The 16,018-nt window shown below is 46.1% G+C and overlaps 1 protein-coding gene across 2 annotated transcripts in view; it reads right to left on the reverse strand.

Annotated features, from left to right (window-relative positions):
* The window catches only part of LOC308128018 (potassium voltage-gated channel subfamily KQT member 2-like), a 22,397-nt gene continuing 6,379 nt past the window's right edge, over positions 1 to 16,018 (reverse strand). Inside the window, exons 3-8 of one of the 2 annotated variants that reach the window (XM_080493689.1) lie at positions 6,450 to 6,558; positions 6,316 to 6,340; positions 5,179 to 5,310; positions 4,904 to 5,024; positions 1,114 to 1,295; positions 1 to 1,016 (exon numbers count right to left, since the gene is read on the reverse strand). In XM_080493689.1, coding sequence (XP_080349815.1) covers positions 326 to 1,016; positions 1,114 to 1,295; positions 4,904 to 5,024; positions 5,179 to 5,306 — 1,122 coding nt within the window. In that variant the 5' untranslated portion in view covers positions 5,307 to 5,310; positions 6,316 to 6,340; positions 6,450 to 6,558 and the 3' untranslated portion in view covers positions 1 to 325. The remainder of the gene's footprint in view (positions 1,017 to 1,113; positions 1,296 to 4,903; positions 5,025 to 5,178; positions 5,311 to 6,315; positions 6,341 to 6,449; positions 6,559 to 16,018) is intronic. The other variant, XM_080493688.1, reaches the window with a different exon arrangement.

Genomic DNA, 16,018 nt, shown 5'->3' on the forward strand with positions numbered 1-16,018 from the left:
GGTGTGTAAATAAAGTTTAATTGAATCTGCTTCTATTTCAGTGGATTTAATGAGTATGGTACAGACGTAACCGGAGCTTAGCAACCGTAGCTTAGCAACCGTAGCCTAGCAACCATAGCTTAGCAACAGTAGCTTAGCAACAGTAGCTTAGCAACAGTAGCTTAGCAACAGTAACTATGCAGCAAGTCCGTTTTGATCAATAAAAGTCAACAAAATCATGTGAAAAAGTTCACGGTGAGACGAGCAGAGAAATATTGTACAATTATCAACATTCATGTGAAGCTGCTGGCGGCTGGTTGCTGGTTGCTGGTTGCTGGTTGCTGGTCTACTTGGTTCCAGTCCAGACCCGGTCCGAATGTGGTGAAGGAGCACAGAGTTCAGAGTCGGAGTCTGACTCTCCCTGTGCGATGTAGGGTTTGTTGGTGGAGCAGTGAGATGCTCCTCCTCCTGCTCCTCCTCCTCCTCCTGCTCCTCCTCCTCCTCCAGCTGCTCCTCCTCCTCCTCCAGCTCCTCCTCCTCCTCCAGCTCCTCCTCCTCCTCCTCCTCCTCCACAGGAGTTGGAGTAGAAGCCGTTGTTGAGGAAGTCCAGGTTCTCTCTGGACTGGGAGATGGAGAAGCCACTGAAGGAGCGTTCCAGCTCCTCGTGGTCGACCGACGGGATGGACATGGAGGTGGAGGGGCGGAGCTTCAGCTCCTGGGTGGAGGTGGAGGGGCAGAGCTTCACCTCCTGGGTGGAGGTAGAGGGCCGGAGCGCTCCCTCTCCGGCACCGTGCCGGTTGGACCGGCTGCCGCCGTGCCGCTCTCCGGCCGGAGGAGGAGGGAGTCGAACCAGGGACCCGTCGCTGACCGGACTGGGCGTGTGGGCGTGGCTCCGTTGGGCTTGTGGGTGGAGCTGTGAGCTGATTGGTTGCCAGGAGGCAGAAGGGGGGCAGGAGGGGGGGCGAGCGCCTCTGGTTCCGGTAGAGCTGCTGGACCGGATCATCTTGCAGGTCTTCCCCTGGTCGTCAGGCTGAGCCCTGAAACAACAACAACAAACAAACAAACAAACAAACAAACAGGTGAAACAGACCAACCAGTGAATGAGAGTGAACGAGACCGTGACTCCAGACTCACGGCAGGATCTTGGACAGGTTCTGGTTCTGGTTCTTGTCCAGCTGGTCCACTGGACTGTGGTAGGGCGGAGCCGGGTCCGGCTCCTTGGAGCCAAAGTAGGCGTCGGTCTCAGCCTGAGGGATTCCCATTCGCTGGACGTAGATGTTGACCAGGAAGTCCAGCTTCCTCTCCATGGACAGGACCTGGAGGAACAGGCCAGCAGGTGAGTGGAGAGGCTCTGTGATCGGCCTCAGAACCTGGAGAGGCTTCACTCTCATCAGAACCTGGAGAGGCTTCACTCTCATCAGAACCTGGAGAGGTTTCACTCTCATCAGAACCTGGAGAGGTTTCACTCTCATCAGAACCTGGAGAGGTTTCACTCTCATCAGAACCTGGAGAGGTTTCACTCTCATCAGAACCTGGAGAGGCTTCACTCTCATCAGAACCTGGAGAGGTTTCACTCTCATCAGAACCTGGAGAGGCTTCACTCTCATCAGAACCTGGAGAGGCTTCACTCTCATCAGAACCTGGAGAGGCTTCACTCTCATCAGAACCTGGAGAGGTTTCACTCTCATCAGAACCTGGAGAGGTTTCACTCTCATCAGAACCTGGAGAGGCTTCACTCTCATCAGAACCTGGAGAGGTTTCACTCTCATCAGAACCTGGAGAGGCTTCACTCTCATCAGAACCTGGAGAGGTTTCACTCTCATCAGAACCTGGAGAGGCTTCACTCTCATCAGAACCTGGAGAGGCTTCACTCTCATCAGAACCTGGAGAGGCTTCACTCTCATCAGAACCTGGAGAGGCTTCACTCTCATCAGAACCTGGAGAGGCTTCACTCTCATCAGAACCTGGAGAGGCTTCACTCTCATCAGAACCTGGAGAGGTTTCACTCTGATCAGAACCTGGAGAGGTTTCACTCTCATCAGTTTCACTCTCATCAGCCTCCAGTGCTTTTATTTCTACTGAGGAAGGCAAAGTTCCCCTGCAGTACTCATCACTCCCTGAATTTTTACACATAAAAGTACGAGTATTACTACTAAAATACTTTCTATTGTGTTTTTTCACACAAACTGACACGGCTTCTTAATAAATATGTAGGAAACAGATCCTCTGTCCTGTAACCGTCTGCATCTGGAAGGTTCCTGTTGAGAGTATATGTTCAGGCACATACCTGGGTACACACACACACACACACACTCACACACACACACACACACACACACACACACACACACACACACACACACACACACACACACACACACACACACACACACACACACACACACACACACACACACACACACACACAGGCTCCTCATGCTCACCTGCCCTGCCCCCTTCTCCACTGTCAGCCAATCACAGGCCACCTCACTCTTAGCGGTGTGTTCAGGAACCAGAACCAGAACCAGAACTAAACATGGTCGTAACAAAAACAACTGCAGACGTTACAATAGTTTTATAATTTTTCTGAGTAAAAAGATATATTGAAAGGAAGCCCCGCCCCTTTTCTCAATCAATCAATCAAAGACTTTATTTTTCCCCGGGGGGGAAATTAAAGCTCACATAGAGCAGGTAGAGCAAATAAATAAATAGAGCAACAGGTGGAACGATTGAAATTGTTGGGAATAAATACACCTGCTGGCTCACCTGCCTCACCTATCGCTCACCTGCCACCTCACCTGCCACCTCACCTATCGCTCTCCTATCGCTCACCTATCGCTCACCTGCCACCTCACCTATCGCTCTCCTATCGCTCACCTATCGCTCACCTGCCACCTCACCTATCGCTCTCCTATCGCTCACCTATCGCTCACCTGCCACCTCACCTATCGCTCTCCTATCGCTCACCTATCGCTCACCTGCCACCTCACCTATCGCTCTCCTATCGCTCACCTATCGCTCACCTGCCACCTCACCTATCGCTCTCCTATCGCTCACCTATCGCTCACCTGCCACCTCACCTATCGCTCACCTGCCGCCTCACCTGCCGGCTCACCTATCGCTCACCTATCGCTCTCCTATCGCTCACCTATCGCTCACCTGCCACCTCACCTATCGCTCACCTATCGCTCACCTATCGCTCACCTATCGCTCACCTGCTGGCTCACCTATCGCTCACCTGCCACCTCACCTATCGCTCACCTGCCGCCTCACCTGCCAGCTCACCTGCCACCTCACCTATCGCTCACCTATCGCTCACCTGCTGGCTCACCTATCGCTCACCTGCTGGCTCACCTATCGCTCACCTATCGCTCACCTATCGCTCACCTGCCACCTCACCTATCGCTCACCTGCTGGCTCACCTATCGCTCACCTATCGCTCACCTATCGCTCACCTATCGCTCACCTGCCACCTCACCTATCGCTCACCTGCCGCCTCACCTGCCAGCTCACCTGCCGCCTCACCTGCCGCCTCACCTGCCGGCTCACCTATCGCTCACCTATCGCTCACCTATCGCTCACCTATCGCTCACCTGCCGCCTCACCTGCCAGCTCACCTGCCGCCTCACCGATCGCTCACCTGCCACCTCACCTATCGCTCACCTGCCACCTCACCTATCGCTCACCTGCCGCCTCACCTGCCAGCTCACCTGCCAGCTCACCTGCCGCCTCACCTATCGCTCACCTATCGCTCACCTGCCGCCTCACCTGCCAGCTCACCTGCCGCCTCACCTATCGCTCACCTGCCACCTCACCTATCGCTCACCTGCCACCTCACCTATCGCTCACCTGCCGCCTCACCTGCCAGCTCACCTGCCGCCTCACCTGCCGCCTCACCTATCGCTCACCTGCCACCTCACCTATCGCTCACCTGCCGCCTCACCTGCCAGCTCACCTATCGCTCACCTATCGCTCACCTGCCACCTCACCTATCGCTCACCTGCCGCCTCACCTGCCAGCTCACCTATCGCTCACCTGCCACCTCACCTATCGCTCACCTATCGCTCACCTGCCACCTCACCTATCGCTCACCTGCCGCCTCACCTGCCGCCTCACCTGCCGGCTCACCTATCGCTCACCTATCGCTCACCTATCGCTCACCTATCGCTCACCTGCCGCCTCACCTGCCAGCTCACCTGCCGCCTCACCGATCGCTCACCTGCCACCTCACCTATCGCTCACCTGCCACCTCACCTATCGCTCACCTGCCGCCTCACCTGCCAGCTCACCTGCCAGCTCACCTGCCGCCTCACCTATCGCTCACCTATCGCTCACCTGCCGCCTCACCTGCCAGCTCACCTGCCGCCTCACCTATCGCTCACCTGCCACCTCACCTATCGCTCACCTGCCACCTCACCTATCGCTCACCTGCCGCCTCACCTGCCAGCTCACCTGCCGCCTCACCTGCCGCCTCACCTATCGCTCACCTGCCACCTCACCTATCGCTCACCTGCCGCCTCACCTGCCAGCTCACCTATCGCTCACCTATCGCTCACCTGCCACCTCACCTATCGCTCACCTGCCGCCTCACCTGCCAGCTCACCTATCGCTCACCTGCCACCTCACCTATCGCTCACCTATCGCTCACCTGCCACCTCACCTATCGCTCACCTGCCGCCTCACCTGCCGCCTCACCTATCGCTCACCTGCCACCTCACCTATCGCTCACCTGCCGCCTCACCTGCCAGCTCACCTATCGCTCACCTATCGCTCACCTGCCACCTCACCTATCGCTCACCTGCCGCCTCACCTGCCAGCTCACCTATCGCTCACCTGCCGCCTCACCTATCGCTCACCTATCGCTCACCTGCCGCCTCACCTGCCGCCTCACCTATCGCTCACCTGCCACCTCACCATAACTCACCTGCTTCTCCACCTTCCCTAGACGGCCCATCATGCTCGGGTCTTCAGGTGACTCCTCATTGGCTGCTTTTGGACGCTCCTTGTCTGTGATTGGTGTTCCTCGGCCCACAATCTGATCCACCCTGCAACACATTGTGACAGAACTTTCTGTTTTCTCCGGTCCCCTTTTCTGATCAGGATTGGACCCTGATGGTCCCTGATCCAGAACCAGATGCTTCGACTGGATTCAGAATCATAAAACACAAAAAGAGATGAAGGTTCTGGTTCCGGACTGACCTGGACTGCAGGTTCTTGATCCTGGCCAACATGTCCAGGTGTCCGGCAGAGTACTGCTCGATCACGTCCATCACGTCATATGGCCTCAGACTCTCTTTGAACTTCCTCTTGGAGACCATGAACCGCATCAGGCTGCAGGAGACAGACCCGAGTGATTCAGGACCAGGACCAGGACTGGGACTAAGACCAGATCAGACCAGAGGCCTGTACTACAATGCTGGATTTTCTCTTGTCCAGGTAACTTCAGGATTAACTCTGGTTTTCTCTTATCTAGATAACTTCAGGATTAACTCTGGTTTTCTCTTGTCCAGGTAACTTCAGGATTAACTCTGGGTTAGGGTTAGGGATAGTAACCAGAGTTAATCCTGAAGTTATCTAGATAAGAGAAAATCCAGCTTCATAGTACAGGCCTCTGGTATGTTAATCCAGGTAACAGATATCCTGGTATCCAGCTCATAAAGATTGAAGCTCGTTAATCTGAAGCTCGTTAATCTGAAGGTCATAAAGATTGAAGCTCGTTAATCTGAAGCTCGTTAATCTGAAGGTCATAAAGACTGAAGCTCATTAAATTTAAAATCATTAAGACTGAAGCTCGTTAATCTGGAGCTCGTTAATCCGAAGCTCATAGACTGAAGCTCGTTAATCTGGAGCTCGTTAATCTGAGGCTCGTTAATCTGAAGCTCATAAAGACTGAAGCTCGTTAATCTGGAGCTCGTTAATCTGGAGCTCATAGACTGAAGCTCGTGAAACTGAAGCTCGTTAATCTGAAGCTCATTAAGACTGAAGCTCGTTAATCTGAAGCTCATTAAGACTGAAGCGCGTTAATCTGAACCTTGTTAATATGAAGTTAATAAAGACTGAAATTTGTTAATCTGAAGTTTGTTAATCTGAAGCTTGTTAATCTGAAGCTTGTTCAGATGAGAAACATGTCACACGTTCACACTTTACTGAATGAAGACATGAAGGCAGAAAACAAAATGTGTTAAATATGAGGGAAAGACTGACGACCCTCCAGAGCTGAACAGGAAACAGGAAGCAGCAAACAGGAAGTAGGAAGCAGCAAACAGGAAGTAGGAAGCAGGAAGAGTTCAGAAGAACTACAAACAACAAGGCTAACTCACATCTGACTGCTCTTACCAACAGTTGATGGTGACCTTTGACCCTGGGTGAGCACAAATCAAAAAAACGTGAATAAAAAGCTTCACAAACACAAAATAAAGAGTGAAGAAGCAACGAATGGAGGAGAAAAGAAACGAGCGACCGAAACGTACCAGATGGCTCGGATGGTGACCTTTAACCCCGGGGTCAGATCCTGAGGGACAAACTCACAGTGGCAGCTTTTATTATCGTCCACCAGCTCTTCTCCTGGCAGGCTGGCGTCTGGGGACAAACAACAACAGCAAACAGTAAACAACAACAACAGACAGTAAACAACAAACAGTAATCAACAACAGCAAACAGTAATCAACAACAGCAAACAGTAAACAACAACAACAACAGACAGTAAACAACAACAACAACAGACGGTAAACAACAACAACAAACAGTAATCGACAACAGTCAACAACAACAGACAGTAAACAACAACAACAAACAGTAATCGACAACAGTCAACAACAACAGACAGTAAACAACAACAACAAACAGTAAACAACAACAGTCAACAACAACAGACAGTCAACAACAACAAACAGAAAACAACAAACAGTAAGCAACAACAAACAGAAAACAACAACAACAAACAGTAAGCAACAACAAACAGTCAACAACAACAGACAGTAAACAACAGACAGTCAACAACAACAAACAGAAAACAACAACAACAAACAGTAAACAACAACAACAGTCAACAACAGGCAGTAAACAACAACAACAACAACAAACAGTAAACAACAACAAACAGTAAGCAACAACAACAACAAACAGTAAGCAAAACATTAAACAACAACAAACACCAGGGACGTCCCCATCACACTTGATACCGATCCGAATTTCCAGAATTGAGTATCGGCCGATACTTTCCCGATCCGATACTCACATTACTATTGCAGATATACTCAATAGTGTATTTGTGGAGCGACTAAGATGTCTGAAGCTAAAAGTACTATTGGCAGAAGCTTTGTTTACCTAGAACTTATTGTAAAACTCACTTATTGAATCAGAATACTTCTCAGAACGACTTAAGAACTTCTTTAAACTTTATTCAGTCAGAACAACAAAACCCAGGTACACTCTGCAGTCTTGTTTCTATTATTTATCTTAACTTAAACTACTTCAGCCTTTTAAGTCCTAAAAAGTACAAATACAATAATAAAAGTAAATCAATAAATCTTAAACATAAATACTCTCAGGCTCCAATGTAACTTCTTTGTGTTTACCTTAAAGCAGTATGAGAGGTTTGACCTGAATGTCACTAAACATTTACATTTCAATGTGAAGTATAAATACTTCATTCCAGTAGTATTCTGAACATAGTACTCTCAAAAACGTATTCAGAATATCCCCGTCTCCCTTCAGACTAGAGGAACCTTCTGGGTTCTTGTTCCACCATATGGCCCCCCTGTGGGGACTGAGCCTTTATTTTAAAGTGGACAGTTTGTTGTTGTAAACTGAGGGGACGTCCACACAAGGATAAAACCATCTTTGTCCTCCCTGTCCTCACCGTCCTCACCTCACTATGAACACGGCTCAACACCAGGCTTCAGGGCATGTAGTACACATGCCAGGCCTTTAGGGGCGCTGTGACTCACCAAACACAACAAGAACACAGAAGAAGACAGACCACATAGAAATATAGAAGTAGACTCCTGCACATAAACACATAACCACTATATAATCTAGTTTTATAGGTCTATGGCCCCGCTCCGCCTGCTTCTAGCTTCTGCAGCTCCACCCGAGCTTCTAGTCCCTGATTGTTGTGGTTATTAGGTGACGTAGGGGTTATTAGGTGACGTAGTGGTTATTAGGTGATGTAGGGACCGCGCTCTTTTTTCTTTGTTTGTTTAGGTGATCGGGAGGATTTACTGATTCCTGATCAGTCACAAATCACAAACATCGGCCCTGATCAGACGTCTACCGATCGGATCGGGACATCCCTAATAAACAGTAAACAAAAACACTAATCAACAACAGTAAACACTAAACAACAACAACAAACAGTAAGCAAAAACAGCAAACAAGAGTAAATACTAAATAACGATAAACAACAGTAAACAACATTCATAATCAGCAGTAAACAATAACACTAAACAATAACAACAATAACCAACAGTGATTAATTCTGCTCGTCTCGCTTGTAGTGTGTGTGTGTAGTCTGTGTGTAGTGTGTGTGTGTAGTCTGTGTGTAGTGTGTGTGTGTAGTCTGTGTGTAGTGTTTGTGTGTAGTCTGTGTGTAGTGTTTGTGTGTAGTCTGTGTGTAGTGTTTGTGTGTAGTCTGTGTGTAGTGTGTGTGTGTAGTCTGTGTGTAGTGTGTGTGTGTAGTGTTTGTGTGTAGTCTGTGTGTAGTGTGTGTGTGTGTAGTCTGTGTGTAGTGTGTGTGTGTAGTCTGTGTGTAGTGTTTGTGTGTAGTCTGTGTGTAGTGTTTGTGTGTAGTCTGTGTGTAGTGTGTGTGTGTAGTCTGTGTGTAGTGTTTGTGTGTAGTCTGTGTGTAGTGTTTGTGTGTAGTCTGTGTGTAGTGTTTGTGTGTAGTCTGTGTGTAGTGTTTGTGTGTAGTATGTGTGTAGTGTGTGTGTGTAGTCTGTGTGTAGTGTTTGTGTGTAGTCTGTGTGTAGTGTGTGTGTGTAGTCTGTGTGTAGTGTTTGTGTGTAGTCTGTGTGTAGTGTTTGTGTGTAGTCTGTGTGTAGTGTTTGTGTGTGTTGTTTGTGTGTAGTGTTTGTTTGTGTTGTTTGTGTGTAGTGTGTGTGTGTAGTCTGTGTGTAGTGTTTGTGTGTAGTCTGTGTGTAGTGTTTGTGTGTGTTGTTTGTGTGTAGTGTGTGTGTGTAGTCTGTGTGTAGTTTTTGTGTGTGTTGTTTGTGTGTAGTGTGTGTGTGTAGTCTGTGTGTAGTGTTTGTGTATTGTCTGTGTGTAGTCTGTGTGTAGTGTTTGTGTGTAGTGTTTGTGTGTAGTCTGTGTGTAGTGTCTCTGTGTAGTCTGTGTGTAGTGTTTGTGTGTAGTCTGTGTGTATTGTTTGTGTGTAGTCTGTGTGTAGTGTTTGTGTGTAGTGTTTGTGTGTAGTGTGTGTGTAGTGTTTGTGTGTAGTCTGTGTGTAGTCTGTGTGTAGTGTTTGTGTGTAGTCTGTGTGTAGTGTTTGTGTGTGTTGTTTGTGTGTAGTGTTTGTGTGTAGTCTGTGTGTAGTGTTTGTGTGTAGTCTGTGTGTATTGTCTGTGTGTAGTCTGTGTGTAGTGTTTGTGTGTAGTGTTTGTGTGTAGTCTGTGTGTAGTGTCTCTGTGTAGTCTGTGTGTAGTGTTTGTGTGTAGTCTGTGTGTAGTGTTTGTGTGTAGTCTGTGTGTAGTCTGTGTGTAGTGTCTGTGTGTAGTCTGTGTGTAGTGTTTGTGTGTAGTCTGTGTGTAGTCTGTGTGTAGTGTTTGTGTGTAGTCTGTGTGTAGTGTTTGTGTGTAGTCTGTGTGTAGTGTTTGTGTGTAGTATGTGTGTAGTGTTTGTGTGTAGTCTGTGTGTAGTGTTTGTGTGTGTTGTTTGTGTGTAGTGTGTGTGTGTAGTCTGTGTGTAGTGTTTGTGTGTAGTCTGTGTGTAGTGTTTGTGTGTAGTCTGTGTGTAGTGTTTGTGTGTGTTGTTTGTGTGTAGTGTGTGTGTGTAGTCTGTGTGTAGTGTTTGTGTGTAGTCTGTGTGTAGTGTTTGTGTGTAGTCTGTGTGTATTGTTTGTGTGTAGTCTGTGTGTAGTGTTTGTGTGTAGTGTTTGTGTGTAGTGTGTGTGTAGTGTTTGTGTGTAGTCTGTGTGTAGTCTGTGTGTAGTGTTTGTGTGTAGTCTGTGTGTAGTGTTTGTGTGTATTGTGTGTGTGTAGTCTGTGTGTAGTGTTTGTGTGTAGTCTGTGTGTAGTGTTTGTGTGTGTTGTTTGTGTGTAGTGTTTGTGTGTAGTGTCTGTGTGTAGTGTTTGTGTGTAGTCTGTGTGTAGTGTTTGTGTGTAGTCTGTGTGTATTGTCTGTGTGTAGTCTGTGTGTAGTGTTTGTGTGTAGTCTGTGTGTAGTCTGTGTGTAGTGTTTGTGTGTAGTCTGTGTGTAGTGTTTGTGTGTAGTATGTGTGTAGTGTTTGTGTGTAGTCTGTGTGTAGTGTTTGTGTGTGTTGTTTGTGTGTAGTGTGTGTGTGTAGTCTGTGTGTAGTGTTTGTGTGTAGTCTGTGTGTAGTGTTTGTGTGTAGTCTGTGTGTAGTGTCTGTGTGTAGTCTGTGTGTAGTGTCTCTGTGTAGTCTGTGTGTAGTGTTTGTGTGTAGTCTGTGTGTAGTGTTTGTGTGTGTTGTTTGTGTGTAGTGTGTGTGTGTAGTCTGTGTGTAGTGTTTGTGTGTAGTCTGTGTGTAGTGTTTGTGTGTAGTGTTTGTGTGTAGTGTGTGTGTAGTGTTTGTGTGTAGTCTGTGTGTAGTCTGTGTGTAGTGTTTGTGTGTAGTCTGTGTGTAGTGTTTGTGTGTGTTGTTTGTGTGTAGTGTTTGTGTGTAGTGTTTGTGTGTAGTCTGTGTGTAGTGTTTGTGTGTTGTTTGTGTGTAGTGTTTGTGTGTAGTGTCTGTGTGTAGTGTTTGTGTGTAGTCTGTGTGTAGTGTTTGTGTGTAGTCTGTGTGTATTGTCTGTGTGTAGTCTGTGTGTAGTGTTTGTGTGTAGTGTTTGTGTGTAGTCTGTGTGTAGTGTCTCTGTGTAGTCTGTGTGTAGTGTTTGTGTGTAGTCTGTGTGTAGTCTGTGTGTAGTGTTTGTGTGTAGTCTGTGTGTAGTGTTTGTGTGTAGTCTGTGTGTAGTGTTTGTGTGTATTGTGTGTGTGTAGTCTGTGTGTAGTGTTTGTGTGTAGTCTGTGTGTAGTCTGTGTGTAGTGCTTGTGTGTAGTCTGTGTGTAGTGTTTGTGTGTAGTCTGTGTGTAGTGTTTGTGTGTAGTCTGTGTGTATTGTTTGTGTGTAGTCTGTGTGTAGTGTTTGTGTGTAGTCTGTGTGTAGTGTTTGTGTGTAGTCTGTGAGTAGTGTTTGTGTGTAGTCTGTGTGTAGTGTTTGTGTGTAGTCTGTGTGTAGTGTGTGTGTGTAGTCTGTGTGTAGTGTTTGTGTGTAGTGTGTGTGTGTAGTGTGTGTGTGTAGTCTGTGTGTAGTGTTTGTGTGTAGTCTGTGTGTAGTGTGTGTGTGTAGTCTGTGTGTAGTGTTTGTGTGTAGTCTGTGTGTAGTGTTTGTGTGTAGTCTGTGTGTAGTGTTTGTGTGTGTTGTTTGTGTGTAGTGTGTGTGTGTAGTCTGTGTGTAGTGTTTGTGTGTGTTGTTTGTGTGTAGTGTGTGTGTGTAGTCTGTGTGTAGTTTTTGTGTGTGTTGTTTGTGTGTAGTGTGTGTGTGTAGTCTGTGTGTAGTGTTTGTGTATTGTCTGTGTGTAGTCTGTGTGTAGTGTTTGTGTGTAGTGTTTGTGTGTAGTCTGTGTGTAGTGTCTCTGTGTAGTCTGTGTGTAGTGTTTGTGTGTAGTCTGTGTGTATTGTTTGTGTGTAGTCTGTGTGTAGTGTTTGTGTGTAGTGTTTGTGTGTAGTGTGTGTGTAGTGTTTGTGTGTAGTCTGTGTGTAGTCTGTGTGTAGTGTTTGCGTGTAGTCTGTGTGTAGTGTTTGTGTGTGTTGTTTGTGTGTAGTGTTTGTGTGTAGTCTGTGTGTAGTGTTTGTGTGTAGTCTGTGTGTATTGTCTGTGTGTAGTCTGTGTGTAGTGTTTGTGTGTAGTGTTTGTGTGTAGTATGTGTGTAGTGTCTCTGTGTAGTCTGTGTGTAGTGTTTGTGTGTAGTCTGTGTGTAGTGTTTGTGTGTAGTCTGTGTGTAGTCTGTGTGTAGTCTGTGTGTAGTGTCTGTGTGTAGTCTGTGTGTAGTGTTTGTGTGTAGTCTGTGTGTAGTCTGTGTGTAGTGTTTGTGTGTAGTCTGTGTGTAGTGTTTGTGTGTAGTCTGTGTGTAGTGTTTGTGTGTAGTATGTGTGTAGTGTTTGTGTGTAGTCTGTGTGTAGTGTTTGTGTGTGTTGTTTGTGTGTAGTGTGTGTGTGTAGTCTGTGTGTAGTGTTTGTGTGTAGTCTGTGTGTAGTGTTTGTGTGTAGTCTGTGTGTAGTGTTTGTGTGTGTTGTTTGTGTGTAGTGTGTGTGTGTAGTCTGTGTGTAGTGTTTGTGTGTAGTCTGTGTGTAGTGTTTGTGTGTAGTCTGTGTGTATTGTTTGTGTGTAGTCTGTGTGTAGTGTTTGTGTGTAGTGTTTGTGTGTAGTGTGTGTAGTGTTTGTGTGTAGTCTGTGTGTAGTCTGTGTGTAGTGTTTGTGTGTAGTCTGTGTGTAGTGTTTGTGTGTATTGTGTGTGTGTAGTCTGTGTGTAGTGTTTGTGTGTAGTCTGTGTGTAGTGTTTGTGTGTGTTGTTTGTGTGTAGTGTTTGTGTGTAGTGTCTGTGTGTAGTGTTTGTGTGTAGTCTGTGTGTAGTGTTTGTGTGTAGTCTGTGTGTATTGTCTGTGTGTAGTCTGTGTGTAGTGTTTGTGTGTAGTCTGTGTGTAGTGTTTGTGTGTAGTCTGTGTGTAGTCTGTGTGTAGTGTTTGTGTGTAGTCTGTGTGTAGTGTTTGTGTGTAGTATGTGTGTAGTGTTTGTGTGTAGTCTGTGTGTAGTGTTTGTGTGTGTTGTTTGTGTGTAGTGTGTGTGTGTAGTCTGTGTGTAGTGTTTGTGTGTAGTCTGTGTGTAGTGTTTGTGTGTAGTCTGTGTGTAGTGTCTGTGTGTAGTCTGTGTGTAGTGTCTCTGTGTAGTCTGTGTGTAGTGTTTGTGTGTGTTGTTTGTGTGTAGTGTGTGTGTGTAGTCTGTGTGTAGTGTTTGTGTGTAGTCTGTGTGTAGTGTTTGTGTGTAGTGTTTGTGTGTAGTGTGTGTGTAGTGTTTGTGTGTAGTCTGTGTGTAGTGTTTGTGTGTAGTCTGTGTGTAGTGTTTGTGTGTGTTGTTTGTGTGTAGTGTTTGTGTGTAGTGTTTGTGTGTAGTCTGTGTGTAGTGTTTGTGTGTTGTTTGTGTGTAGTGTTTGTGTGTAGTGTCTGTGTGTAGTGTTTGTGTGTAGTCTGTGTGTAGTGTTTGTGTGTAGTCTGTGTGTATTGTCTGTGTGTAGTCTGTGTGTAGTGTTTGTGTGTAGTGTTTGTGTGTAGTCTGTGTGTAGTGTCTCTGTGTAGTCTGTGTGTAGTGTTTGTGTGTAGTCTGTGTGTAGTCTGTGTGTAGTGTTTGTGTGTAGTCTGTGTGTAGTGTTTGTGTGTAGTCTGTGTGTAGTGTTTGTGTGTATTGTGTGTGTGTAGTGTTTGTGTGTAGTCTGTGTGTAGTCTGTGTGTAGTGTTTGTGTGTAGTCTGTGTGTAGTGTTTGTGTGTAGTCTGTGTGTATTGTTTGTGTGTAGTCTGTGTGTAGTGTTTGTGTGTAGTCTGTGTGTAGTGTTTGTGTGTAGTCTGTGTGTAGTGTTTGTGTGTAGTCTGTGTGTAGTGTGTGTGTGTAGTCTGTGTGTAGTGTTTGTGTGTAGTGTGTGTGTAGTGTGTGTGTGTAGTCTGTGTGTAGTGTTTGTGTGTAGTCTGTGTGTAGTGTGTGTGTGTAGTCTGTGTGTAGTGTTTGTGTGTAGTCTGTGTGTAGTGTTTGTGTGTGTTGTTTGTGTGTAGTGTTTGTGTGTGTTGTTTGTGTGTAGTGTGTGTGTGTAGTCTGTGTGTAGTGTTTGTGTGTAGTCTGTGTGTAGTGTTTGTGTGTGTTGTTTGTGTGTAGTGTGTGTGTGTAGTTTGTGTGTAGTTTTTGTGTGTGTTGTTTGTGTGTAGTGTGTGTGTGTAGTCTGTGTGTAGTGTTTGTGTATTGTCTGTGTGTAGTCTGTGTGTAGTGTTTGTGTGTAGTGTTTGTGTGTAGTCTGTGTGTAGTGTCTCTGTGTAGTCTGTGTGTAGTGTTTGTGTGTAGTCTGTGTGTATTGTTTGTGTGTAGTCTGTGTGTAGTGTTTGTGTGTAGTGTTTGTGTGTAGTGTGTGTGTAGTGTTTGTGTGTAGTCTGTGTGTAGTCTGTGTGTAGTGTTTGTGTGTAGTCTGTGTGTAGTGTTTGTGTGTGTTGTTTGTGTGTAGTGTTTGTGTGTAGTCTGTGTGTAGTGTTTGTGTGTAGTCTGTGTGTATTGTCTGTGTGTAGTCTGTGTGTAGTGTTTGTGTGTAGTGTTTGTGTGTAGTCTGTGTGTAGTGTCTCTGTGTAGTCTGTGTGTAGTGTTTGTGTGTAGTCTGTGTGTAGTGTTTGTGTGTAGTCTGTGTGTAGTCTGTGTGTAGTCTGTGTGTAGTGTCTGTGTGTAGTCTGTGTGTAGTGTTTGTGTGTAGTCTGTGTGGAGTCTGTGTGTAGTGTTTGTGTGTAGTCTGTGTGTAGTGTTTGTGTGTAGTCTGTGTGTAGTGTTTGTGTGTAGTATGTGTGTAGTGTTTGTGTGTAGTCTGTGTGTAGTGTTTGTGTGTGTTGTTTGTGTGTAGTGTGTGTGTGTAGTCTGTGTGTAGTGTTTGTGTGTAGTCTGTGTGTAGTGTTTGTGTGTAGTCTGTGTGTAGTGTTTGTGTGTGTTGTTTGTGTGTAGTGTGTGTGTGTAGTCTGTGTGTAGTGTTTGTGTGTAGTCTGTGTGTAGTGTTTGTGTGTAGTCTGTGTGTATTGTTTGTGTGTAGTCTGTGTGTAGTGTTTGTGTGTAGTGTTTGTGTGTAGTGTGTGTGTAGTGTTTGTGTGTAGTCTGTGTGTAGTCTGTGTGTAGTGTTTGTGTGTAGTCTGTGTGTAGTGTTTGTGTGTATTGTGTGTGTGTAGTCTGTGTGTAGTGTTTGTGTGTAGTCTGTGTGTAGTGTTTGTGTGTGTTGTTTGTGTGTAGTGTTTGTGTGTAGTGTCTGTGTGTAGTGTTTGTGTGTAGTCTGTGTGTAGTGTTTGTGTGTAGTCTGTGTGTATTGTCTGTGTGTAGTCTGTGTGTAGTGTTTGTGTGTAGTCTGTGTGTAGTGTTTGTGTGTAGTCTGTGTGTAGTCTGTGTGTAGTGTTTGTGTGTAGTCTGTGTGTAGTGTTTGTGTGTAGTATGTGTGTAGTGTTTGTGTGTAGTCTGTGTGTAGTGTTTGTGTGTGTTGTTTGTGTGTAGTGTGTGTGTGTAGTCTGTGTGTAGTGTTTGTGTGTAGTCTGTGTGTAGTGTTTGTGTGTAGTCTGTGTGTAGTGTCTGTGTGTAGTCTGTGTGTAGTGTCTCTGTGTAGTCTGTGTGTAGTGTTTGTGTGTAGTCTGTGTGTAGTGTTTGTGTGTGTTGTTTGTGTGTAGTGTGTGTGTGTAGTCTGTGTGTAGTGTTTGTGTGTAGTCTGTGTGTAGTGTTTGTGTGTAGTGTTTGTGTGTAGTGTGTGTGTAGTGTTTGTGTGTAGTCTGTGTGTAGTCTGTGTGTAGTGTTTGTGTGTAGTCTGTGTGTAGTGTTTGTGTGTGTTGTTTGTGTGTAGTGTTTGTGTGTAGTGTTTGTGTGTAGTCTGTGTGTAGTGTTTGTGTGTTGTTTGTGTGTAGTGTTTGTGTGTAGTGTCTGTGTGTAGTGTTTGTGTGTAGTCTGTGTGTAGTGTTTGTGTGTAGTCTGTGTGTATTGTCTGTGTGTAGTCTGTGTGTAGTGTTTGTGTGTAGTGTTTGTGTGTAGTCTGTGTGTAGTGTCTCTGTGTAGTCTGTGTGTAGTGTTTGTGTGTAGTCTGTGTGTAGTCTGTGTGTAGTGTTTGTGTG

Source organism: Lipophrys pholis (assembly GCF_963383615.2).
Source record: "Lipophrys pholis genome assembly, contig: SCAFFOLD_53, whole genome shotgun sequence".
Lineage (NCBI taxonomy): Eukaryota > Metazoa > Chordata > Actinopteri > Blenniiformes > Blenniidae > Lipophrys > Lipophrys pholis.